This window comes from Hippoglossus hippoglossus, chromosome 22 (assembly GCF_009819705.1).
Source record: "Hippoglossus hippoglossus isolate fHipHip1 chromosome 22, fHipHip1.pri, whole genome shotgun sequence".
Classification (NCBI taxonomy): domain Eukaryota; kingdom Metazoa; phylum Chordata; class Actinopteri; order Pleuronectiformes; family Pleuronectidae; genus Hippoglossus; species Hippoglossus hippoglossus.
Genome location: NC_047172.1, coordinates 6,422,072 through 6,434,159, shown reverse-complemented (window position 1 = coordinate 6,434,159; position 12,088 = coordinate 6,422,072). Strand labels below are relative to the sequence as shown.

Sequence of the window (12,088 nt, the reverse complement as noted above, 5' to 3'; positions counted from 1 at the left end):
CCCTTTTTAAACTGGTTAAAACAATCTGAACTAAACCAATCATCTGACATCATCACATCAACCAATTCACAACCCAAATACTTGATAACTTCGATTTTATGTATCAGGATCTTTCAGGCATTTTTTTTTATTAGAAAATAATTTGGTTCCCTCCTGTAAAATTCACTCGCGCAGGTGATCCAGCGGATATTCTACGTGGTGAACCGTTCGTGGACGGGTCGGATCAACATGATCGAGCTGCGCCGGAGCAACTTCCTGCAGACCCTGGCCCTGCTGGAGGAGGAGGACGACATCAACCAGATCACCGACTACTTCTCCTACGAGCACTTCTACGTCATCTACTGCAAGTTCTGGGAGCTGGACGTCGACCACGACCTCTACATCGACCCCAAAGACCTGTCGAGATACAACGACCACGGTAAGAACAGCTTGAGCCCAGGATTTATCTTTCCTCAACTGAAATTCATCTATACCAGATGCATTGGGGGATTTTCTGCGAAAACACTGTTAAGAAAGAAATCAGGCCCTGAGGGGGGAAAAAGAACATTTGATTCCAAAATCAAAAACATACAATTCATGGTGAATGACAAGATGTGTATAAACCTTTTTTTTTTATTTGCTGATTTAATATGGGCTGGACTTCCAGTAAAGATCCAGAATTTGAAGCAGACACCTTTTGCTTATTTTCCATTTGTCTGGCCTCAACAAGCACTGGTGCAACAAACAGCAGCTGTTTGTCCTGGACGCAGCATTTTCATGCTTTCTGATGTGAAACAGCATTAAACCGCTAACTGCATTATATGACCACTCACACAAGTGACTGTCCTGTACTTGTTGTACTTGTACTTGTCTCTGTGTATGTGAACAAAAATCACATCTGCGTATTTGTCCTGGTTCTCTCTTCTGACAGCATCCTCGAGCAGAATCATTGAGAGATTGTTCTCGGGCGCCGTCACTCGGTACGTGGAAGCAGACAAAACACAGACGAGCTGATTACTTCACCGTAATGGCAGCACTGAATGTGAATGGCTCTCCCTTGTTTTCAGGGGTAACGCGGTGCAGAGAGAAGGAAGGATGAGCTACGCCGAGTTTGTCTGGTTCCTCATATCTGAGGAGGACAAGAAGAATCCCACCAGGTATGAGTCGCTCTGTTCTGTGTGACGGAGCAGATGCATTTTTGGTCACTGTGTGTGTGTGTGTGTGTGTGTGTGTGTGTGTGTGTGTGTGTGTGTGTGTGTGTGTGTGTGTGTGTGTGTGTGTGTGTGTGTGTGTGTGTGTGTGTGTGTGTGTGTGTGTGTGTGTGTGATGAATATTTTACGTCTTACTTGTGTGTAACCTTACGTCATATCTCTCTTTAGTATTGAGTACTGGTTCCGGTGCATGGACGCAGATGGCGACGGCGTCCTCTCCATGTTTGAGTTGGAGTATTTCTACGAGGAGCAGTGCGAGAGGATGGAAAGAATGGGCATCGAACCTCTGCCCTTCCAGGATCTCCTCTGCCAGATGCTTGACCTGGTCAAACCTGAGAGCTCAGGTAGTTCATTCTATCCCTTTTATAATCATGGTATCTTTTATTGCGTCTTTTCTATCCTCCCATCTGAACATAACACAACCACGTGCTGTTTTCTCCAGGTAAGATAACTCTGAGCGATCTGAAGCGCTGCCGGATGGCCTACATATTCTTTGACACCTTCTTCAACCTGGAGAAATACCTGGACCATGAACAGAGGGACCCGTTTGCTGTGCAAAAGGTGTGAGTCTGCAGTCAGTGTGTGTTAATGTTCAGCAACACTGTTATTTGGAAGCAGAAGTCTTGCAAAATAGTTGAAAAAGTTGAAAAACAATTTATGAATAAATGAATCATGGTCTGTCATTTGGTTCCCAGAATTATGAGCATCTCCTCATCCTCACTTCCAGCAATGAGGCCTTTTTCATAGATTTGTTCCTTATTCCAAATAAAGAAGTAGCAACTTCTCTTGCTTTTGTGAGTATTTGTTTTCATTGCCTCATGTTTGTGTTGTGGATGTTGTGTTGCAGGACATTGACAGTGAAGGTCCGGAGCCGTCTGACTGGGATAAATACGCCTCGGAGGAGTACGAGATACTGGTGGCAGAAGAGACTGCAAACGAACAGCTACACGAGGGGTAAATGAGCTGAGGATTATTTTCAAATCAAATTATAATTGATTGATTTGATTATTTTAGCTAACAAACTATACAAGGTGCAACATCCTAAAATAAGGAAAGACTTTATTAATCCTGAGGGAAATTCTTGTGCCAGCTTGCTCCAAGTTTACAGTAACTGTACAAAAAAGAATTCAGTAAATAAAACAATAATGAATTAAGTCTAAAAATAAAAGTCTAAAGTTATTGTAAACTAAATAAAAGAGAAACTAATACTAAAACAAAGTGGCAGTAAGTAGAAATGAGTACGTAATATGGGATACTGCACATAATATTGAGGTAATATGATTATAGTTATTATTGCACACAAGTGGCACATGAAAATAGAAAAAGCAGCATAATAGAGCACATCAACACATTCAAGAGAAAAGATAGTGTCCAACATGAATGGAGAAGTGCATCAATGATTAAAGCCAACAACAGCCAACAGCCTAACTGTGTGTGTTTGTTCCAGGTCTTTTGACGACGACTATGATTCTGAGGAGCTTCAGGTCCCCGGAGAGATTGGGAATAAAATGGAAAAACTGGTGATATCAGATCTGACGGCATAAAAAAACTTTGTTCCTGGAATTCCTGGGCCGTTCATCCTGGAAACCAGATGGGAAGACGTTCCCCTCAGATGGACCGAAAGAAGCAAATGGATGTAAAGACGGAGAGACAATGATTCTGGCATCTGTCGTACGGTGACTCTGGAGTGTTCCTCAGCACGGACTCGTCAGTTTTGCTGTGTGTGTGACCGTAAACCAGTACTGTTCTTTGTCTGGTGCAAAAAAAACACAAATGCACCTGTATTCATGCAGGAAACAATGTCACTGCCTCCGAGAGAACAAAACCAGCGATGGTGGGAGAAATAAGCTTGAAGGAAACCTTCACTGTAAAATAATGTAATTGTGAATCCTGCCAGACGACAATCACCTGCGATCTCAGTCGTTGCTCTGCTGAGGGCGGACAGACACTGTGGGAGTTGGAGAAGAAGGACACATGGAAACACTGCAGATAAGGAGAGTGATATGCATCGCCTTCCAAAAACCCCACAGACACAACAGTCAGCTGCTCAGTTCGACCACACACAGACACACACACACAGACAGACACTGCCATCAGAGACCGGCTGCCCGAGCACCTCGCCCGTCACTGTGTTTTCTCGTAGAGGAAGTCGTTAAAAACCTCTGTTCCCTTCAGGGAGGACTCACGTAAAACCGTCCGGCTGGTCATAGCAGCACCTCTCTGTGGCCGGCCCGCGCTACTGCACGTCCAACTGCTCGTCGTGCACGGCGCGTAATGACTGGCTCAACCTTGCCAAGAGGGAGTTCAGTTCACTGCACAGCCTGAGCTGCTCTATTCTTAGAGGGGCATTATCAGCACCCCACCTCTGGACTCGCTTTGAAGTCGTCTCTAAACCCTGGAAAAAAATGTCTCCGGCTACGCGGACTGTCGTGTTCCCGGCCGCTGCGCTTCAGCAGGGCCGAGGGAGAGACGAGAGGGTGATGCGTCTCGACAGCCATAATCAAACTCTCTGGTAGAGTTGCCCACACATTTCCACCTGTTACATTTGTAATTATATATATATGCACATAATAAGAACTGTGAGCTGGTCCTGTCCATCTCGTGCATTTGTCCAGCACATGGTATTGTGGTAAAGTGTATTTTACCTGGTAATTATTTTCATTCGTTTCTGTAGTTTATGCCAAAAATGCAAAAAAAAAATTCTGCCTGGAAGTCGATGTTATTTACAGTTCGGTGTTTTCTCCCTGTAACACACACACACCACTGAGGAGGCCTCTTAAAGGATCAGTACGTCCAAATGATAAAAAGAAATACAACTCTATCCGTTGAGATATCAGTCCCTCAGTCCATCTCATTACAGTGATGGTGAATTAAATGTTTTTTTTGTTGTGTGACCTGCAACATAGAAAAAAACTGTTCAACGTGTAACGGTGGCCTCTCTGAACCTTTGCCCCTGTTATTCTAGAAACAAACCACAGAACACACTGTGAACAGTTTCCATTAGGAGCTGCTTTCTATCGAGGAACCCGTCCTGGCACTGAGGTCTGTGGAGGGTAACGGGACACCGCGTCTGACGGGGCATGATGCTGTCGAATTTCTGAAATGTAATTTAGTCTTTTTCATGCTTCCAGGACCACGTGGAATCCCACTCGCTCACCGTTGTACCGAGAGGGAGGCAGAAATCCTCGGCGATAGATTCATTTTAAAATGAGCAAATTAAATCCCTTAATTTGATGGAACCTTTACCTCTTGTTATTTACTGGGCTGCACTCACAGGTGCATGTGTGTGTACACTGCCCTCACTGCAATAGCTCGGAGCGCGTGTTGGCTTATACATCACTAATTGAGGAGTCGTGTTTTAGGGACGTGTGATCTGTCGCTCTCAGTTCGGGACTGTTTATATGTCCTAGTGGTTGCCATGGTGATGATGTCCCTGTGTTGTATGTGTGTATGTAATGTACACACTCGTACACACACCATGCAATAGTTGCGAATGAAAGGGAGAAAGAGAGCTCACGATGCTGTGACGACCTCGAGTTTCCCTCCTCTGCTCCACAGCCATTGTAAATGGGCCTGACTGTGTATTAAACTATATTATTATTATCATTAACAGTAATAATGACCCATTATACATATAATGGCTGTTATTTTATTTTGTATTTTGATGGTTTGTATTGCTGTGCCACTGTGTGGCTCGTGGGGCGGGGGGGTAAATTATGTTAGACGTGTGTATGTTTGTGTGTTGGATCCACAGTGGATTTCAGTAGAGGGGGGGGGGGGGTCCTCTGAAGCTCCGACCACCTGACAATCAAAAACCTCTGAGACTGATGTTTTACTTCTGTGGTCACAGACACACACTCGCACACTCTCATGGAGACGTCTTCACCCGGACAGTGTTACAGGTGATGGGGACGTCTTTCTGGCTCTATGCAAAGTGTCCTGATGCTCACATGTGCAGCATCGGGGAGGAGAGAAGCCATGTGGGACTTTTACTTTGAAATTATATCTCTACTGCGAGAGGTAGAGAAGAGACTTTTATTTTGATGTACTTCCTCTGTGCAGAGAGATGTGACGCGAATCCTGACGGTTACTGTATTGGCATGGTTTTCTTTCTCTTCATCACTTTGTCTTTCTTTCTTTCTTTCTTTCTTTCTTTCTTCCTTTCTTTCTTTCTTTCTTCCTTCCTTTCTTTTATTTGTCCTGTCCATGTTATTCGTTGCTTTTGTCTGAAGTTCAAAAGTTTAAATAAAGATGTTTCATGAATATTAATTCTCCTGGCAGATTGTTTATTGCTTCTATCCAGCTGTCACACACACACACACACACACACACACACGCACACACACACACACACAGTGTATGTACGTCATTAATCCCTCCCTGTGTACACACACCATGTCCTGTAAGTGTGTTTGTCTGCACTAGTGTTCAGTAGTGTGTACTTTATTGTCTTTGACTCAGCTGAGTGTCTGAGGCTCTGATCTTTTCACCTGGCAGCTTCTACACCTAATAAAAACATTTCGTGTCTGTTTTTCTGAGCAGCATTACAACCTCAGACTTCAATTATATTGTATCTGCTGTGGTTTGTTAAGCAGCTGAGCTTGTTTTCCCTTGGAAGGCAGGAAATGAATTGAGTTCAGTTCATTGAGGGCTCTCAGACCCACATGGCTTGGACTGCGACTGGCATACATGATGTAAGCGGCTCTGTACTGAATCACTGACTGGCGTCACTGTTGTCATGACGAACATGGCCCAACACAGGAAGTCCCTGGTGAGTGCGACACATTGTTTATTGTTCTCTGAACAGAAAACATATTCAGGAGATTCCCAAGACGACCACAACCGATGATGATGACAGAGAATCAATCAGTGACGGGAGCTGACCTGGTTTCAGTGATGTCATTTGTCTTATTGCATTATCATGTTGTAACAATTCAGTTGTGTAACTTTTCATGTGGAGCCCTTCTGTTGTCCCAGCTGGGGAACATCTTGGTGCTGGTTGCAACACCAGTCAGATAATGTGCTAATTTGTGCTATTATATGACTGTGTAGCCTGGGTCTCTGTACAACCATTCCAGGCTTGCAGTAGTTACCATTGGATACGCCACTGGATACACTGCCAGGCTGCTTTCTACCAGTGACCCCCAGTGGTCTGAGCCCAGCCAGAGCCAAGTGGTACCATCTGGCATAACTAACCTTTTCAATTTAACCATTTATCTTCATCCTCTCTCTCTTTTTATTCCTCACTGTCCTCAGCCATAGACGAGATGGACGACATGACGGCAAATCATCATGATCGCCACCCAGTGGCTGGCTGCAGTTAGCGGATGGGACATCAACCAATCTAAAAAGTCAAAATACAAGTCAAATCCATTTTTCTTAAACATTATTTCTGTCATTTTAGGCAGTTCTTATTAGAGTGCGGCTCGGGACGCAATTTCCTGTCCAAACCGATCCAAGCCCGAGAGAAAAGTAACCGAGCCTAATCCTAATCTGAAGTTTGGTTTTAATAAGTTCTCTGATGCTATTAAAATGTTGTGATGCCACGATTGACAGCTGAGACTGACACGCGCACAACAGGCTCAAGAGGGCAGCGTTCATATTCGAGATGTTTTGGCTTCATTTCTGGATAATGGGAGGAAGTGGAGATGATGTTGTCGATCTTTATTTACAGTCTCTGTCCTCACCACACAGCTTCCAAAGACATCGCACAGTCGGATTTTTAAATCACCAATATACTCGAAACCATTTGTTTCAAACCTTTTCTTAAAAAACTAAGACAAATAAATTGTCTTAGTTTTTGAATCTTTGAATTTTGGGCTGGTAAATTTCAGATACCATAGTTTACCTCAGCTGTGTTTTGGGATGAAGCCATCGCATGTTCTGGTTCTCACACTTCTACCAGAGCTTCTCACTCATCTTCCCACATCACACTGATGTGTTTGTGTCGCAGTTAGAAACTTAAAGCAAACCAAACATGATCGTAGCCAAGGTTTTGTTGCTGTTTACTGCTGAATGCAATGATTGTCCTGAGAGTGGTGTAACAGTTGGCAATCCACCATGTTGTGATTTGTACTTGAGCAATTTGCCTCCACTGGAAGGTCAGAGTTGACTGGTCATTGTTTGAAATGGCACTCTGCTTGTTTTCCTCAAATGTCAGGGACAAAGTCATCAGCCAACCAGATCGCCCTCCCACCTCCCCACCTCCTTGAGTCACCGACATTCCACTGCCATGATTGCCAACACCCACCACCCTATGGTGATGGCAGTGGTGGTGGTGTGACCCGGCAACCGTGATGTCACAGGATGTGATGTCATGACTGGAAGGCGTTCTCCAGTTGGGAACACATGACACGATTTGTGTTAGAAAACACAGATCTGTCCTGAACGCAGAGTTTTAGATAAAGCTGCGGACTTTAAACCCCCTCCCCCCCAAAAAAAGTAGCAGGGAAACAACTGGAAACAGATTCATCTTGTCAAAGAGAGAGAAACAGCGAAAGGGAAGATCTGCTCGGGAACCTGAGGGACTTAAATTATAAGGAGCATCTTCCTCGTCCCAGACAAACTAGTGATTCCAGAAACATGTGCTTCGGATAAAGCTGCCTGGAAAAGTCCGGACAGCGCGAACGAGGAAGCAACTGGAAGCAATTCATCTTATCAAAGAGAGACGAAGAGATGAGCTCGAGCACAGAGGGGTTTTGAATCAGGTGTCCTGCTTGTTCCAGACATACCAGAAATACCAGATCAATGCCAAATAAAACATCAAATACCAGTAGCTGATATGTAAAGTCGCTACGTGCAGACTCTTCAGCGATGCTCGGGGTGCAGCTCCAGGGACGACAATGTTTTTCAGATGGTCGGTCAGTTCAGCACTTTGGCCCAGACTGAAATAATTACAGGATGAATTGCCTTGAAATGTTGTGCCGACATGCATGGCACCCAGAGGATGAATTATACTGACTCTTATAACCTGACTCTGCTCTTATTTCCAACCTGAGCTTCAGTTTTTTTGTGGTTGTGGTGAAATATCTCAACAACTGGTGCATTAGATGCATTGTTGTGGGATTGAATGCATCAGTCCAAGGACCCCAGATAATTAACCCTATCACATTGGTGACCTTGGCTCTGCCACCACCACAGTAAAATATCTTGAGGTCTGTTAAGATGGCCCTGAGGTTCACTCTTTGTGTTTGGGGTGTAATATCTCCACATCTTTGATATGGATTGAGATTTAATACGTCTAGGCTGTTCAAGGTCCACTGGATAATGAATCCCATAACATTTGTGACTTTGGCTCCATAGCACCGCCAACACATTTAAGACTTCACTTATTCAAATACAATTTGACTGATTGACTTATTCAATAAAATATCTCAAGGTCTACGAGATGGATTGGCAAAAAATCTGGTGAGGACGTTCCAGTGAATCAGGCAGTTCTCTCGTTTTCACTCCAGCAGCAACATGAGGTTAACATTTAATATGGTTCCAGCTCTATAAATGCAAAAACATGCAAAAGAGAACAGCTTTATTTGGAATTAACAGGCTAGAACATTCTGACACAAAGCAGAATGAAAACATGTTGCAGTGTTGGCATAAATATACAAATCAGCAAAGTCTGTGACCTTTAGAAAGGGTTTGAGCATGCTAACAGCTTTCCGTGGAAAATAGTTATTTAAAGCGTTTCCAGCTACTTCCTAGTTTTTCAACTACGTCCTGAATTCTGTATATTAGGATTTGACATTGTCTAGTGAGATGACCACAGCATATTTCAAATTTTTCCGAGATGTTAAAATTGAACTGTCATGCCAATAACATAAATATAAAATTGAAATCATAATAGTACGACTTTTCATTTACAGTATAAGTGTATACACTGAAACACTCAGGCTCATGGGAAAAAGTATTTGTTCCTCAAAATGTACAACTTATTTAAAGGTTGCAGTGTGTAGAATTTAGTGACATCTAGTGGAGAAGTTGCATGTTGCAGCTGAATACCCCTTCCAAACATGAGAAAGAACCTGTGGTAGCTTTCCTAAAAACTCAAAAAGGTGTTTAGATTGTTTAGTTTGAACCACTGTAAAAAACATGGCTGCTTCCGTAGAGAGGACCCGCTTCAGATGTAAATATAAAGTATTGAAGTTTAAAGGGCCCATTCTAGGGCAAAGAAAACAACAAATCGTTTAATTTAGATGAAACAAATCACTAGGATTATTTTATATTCAAAATCTTCCCAGAGATCCCTTCCACCTAAATCTTACACACTGGACCTTTAACTTTTATAGGGGGGATTGAATTCAGTGCAGTATGTTTTACAAATGTACTGTATGTTGTATATGTATATAACTGGAATTGTATTTTTCTTATTGTAATAAGACTTTTGTTGGAGAACCACATCCCAAATCACATCCGTCTTCTTTTCATGTCTCTTTTCAGACGACACATGTCTGCACACATATAAGCCCCTATCTATTCCAATGAAATGCAAATGAGGACATGCACATACAAACATGCAGACACACACACACACACACACACACACACCACAGAAATAGGCAAAGTGTCCCTGATGGTCCAACCAGCTGCCTTGCAGAATTCAGAGAAAAAAGAGAAAAGGGGGTTGAGAGGGGTTGACAAACAGACGGGGAGGGAGAGAGAGAGAGAGAGAGACGGAGACAGAGACAAAGAAAAGAGAGGCATGTCTGCTCTTGTTGGTGTGCACAGATCTTTGAACTCATGATGAGCCAAATTCCATCCTCACATCTACCGGAGGAAGAACCTCACACACACACACAGACACACAGACACACACACACACACACTGTCAAATTCCATCCACCCTTTTCTCTCCAGCCAGACGTCCGTTATCATCTGTCACCTGCATGTCTAGCGTTTCATTCCACTTTCTAGTGAACATATACACACACGCTTATGTAGACACAACATGCACAAAACTTCATACATAAACACACACACACACACACACACACACACACACACACACACACACACACACACACACACACACACACAGCAAGTCAGAGTGGAGCGAGGGCGTAATTAACATCTAGGAAACCACACTTATTCCGCTTTCTCTTCTCTTCTCCTCCGCTGCAAGAATATACAGTGCATACTATCACATGGCTGGACATATTCCACTTACTTCAAAGACCTGTGCTGAACTGAGTGTGCATGATTACAGGGAGGACTTGCTTTAAAGGGCCTCGGAGAAGAGAAAGAATCTGCGAGGGAGAGAGAGAGAGAGAGAGACAGGGAGAGAGAAGGGGGAGAGAGAGAGAGAGAAAGCAGCTGGGTTGGTGGTGAACATCTGGCGGTTGTGGAGGCCTGACCCTGACATACAGGGGAAAGAGCTGCATCGCCCTTCTAAGATCTGCTCCCTTCAGTTTTTCCTCCTCCACTGATCTGATCGAATGCGACTGGACGTCTGTAAAAGGGGAATATGTCACATAATGTTGCTCCACTTTGGCTTCATAATGTTGTTTTAATTCACACACTGAAAGCACACGAGTCCCAAATGTGCAAAACCGTGCTAATATCTCACTGATATTGACTTATACAGCCCCTGGTGCACAGTTAACCCCTGACTTGTTTCTTCGCCCTTCCCCAACCCACCTGCTTCTCTGTATATACAGCTTTATGTACCAAAGAAGAGCATATAGAATGTGTTGTATATGTTTGTGGCCTTTGTTGAAAAGTCAGGATGGCGGTGTAAAAGGTGGAGGGAGAGCGGGGGGAGGACACGCAGCAAAGGGCCGGGGTCTGAACCAAATCCGATGCCACTGCAGGAAGTCTCACGCCTGAGTTCATTCGGTGTGAAGTGGTAAAAAGAGAAAACTGTGACGTTGCAATCGAATATTTACATTTGATCCAAAGCTGAAGAGCAGCGACCGAAGCCGACCTTGAGATGAGTTTTGTCAACTATAAATGTTGTGTCGTTCACTGTGGCTTTTTACATGTAGGTGACGGCCAGCTGCATTTTGACCATAATTCTGAAACAACGTCACGCATTCCCGAACATTCCCTGAAAACATAAACTCCCAGGACGGCTGCACATTTAGATTGTGCATTTTTTTCCCCCAAGTGTGTGAATTAGAGAAGGTTTTATTGTAAATGGGTAAATGAACCTGACTAGTATGAGTGAGGACATAAAGATTTGCGCATACGCTCTGCACAACATGTAAAATATGAAATACTAATTTGCTATAATATCAATATTAATGGTTTGTTTCTGTATTTCAATTAAACAATAATCTTTTAGAGGTTATTGAATATGAATAAACCCAGTTTGCTTCAGCTGTATTATGCACTAGTTCTGCAGTTAGGGCGCTCCACAGTCTGTCTGTGCCCACTGTGTTTAACCTGAGTTGTATTTGTTGTGTGACAGCATGATTTTATATCAGCTGCCTCTTAAAGATGATTTAAATGTGTTTAGACTCAACAGAGCTGAATTGAATTCCTCGCTGACACACTGTCCTGCTGCAGGGCTTAGAATTACACCAGTGGCTGTTTTCTTAGCGAAGTTGCTGGAATGTGTGTGTGTGTGTGTGTGTGTGTGTGTGTGTGTGTGTGTGTGTGTGTGTGTGTGTGTGTGTGTGTGTGTGTGTGTGTGTGTGTGTGTGCCAGCAGAGAGAAATCTAGAACTCAGGGGCAATGAGTGTATTTGGCTGAGTGTACTTGCAAGGGAAGAGGTTGATTACAGTCTGAGACGAACAAGTACATAACGGACGGAAAAACTGCTGCTGCTCAGCTTGTTTTCGTATCACTTGCACTTGTTCTTTATGCAGCTTTGAGTTATGTCGATGTCAAACAAAACCACGATCCAGAAAAACTCACCAGGTTTTGAACCTAATCATGTAATCATGTTCTAGCTTTCGGTCCTT

At 43.5% G+C, this 12,088-nt stretch overlaps 1 protein-coding gene across 2 annotated transcripts in view; it reads left to right on the top strand.

Moving 5' to 3' along the window:
* Positions 1-3,608, top strand: part of ppp2r3a (protein phosphatase 2, regulatory subunit B'', alpha) — a 53,408-nt gene extending 49,800 nt beyond the window's left edge. For both annotated transcript variants that reach the window (XM_034577123.1, XM_034577124.1), the window contains 7 exons: positions 175-418; positions 911-959; positions 1,047-1,136; positions 1,359-1,534; positions 1,633-1,751; positions 2,038-2,144; positions 2,638-3,608. In XM_034577123.1, coding sequence (XP_034433014.1) covers positions 175-418; positions 911-959; positions 1,047-1,136; positions 1,359-1,534; positions 1,633-1,751; positions 2,038-2,144; positions 2,638-2,734 — 882 coding nt within the window. In that variant the 3' untranslated portion in view covers positions 2,735-3,608. The remainder of the gene's footprint in view (positions 1-174; positions 419-910; positions 960-1,046; positions 1,137-1,358; positions 1,535-1,632; positions 1,752-2,037; positions 2,145-2,637) is intronic.
* Positions 3,609-12,088: the final 8,480 nt, after the last annotated feature.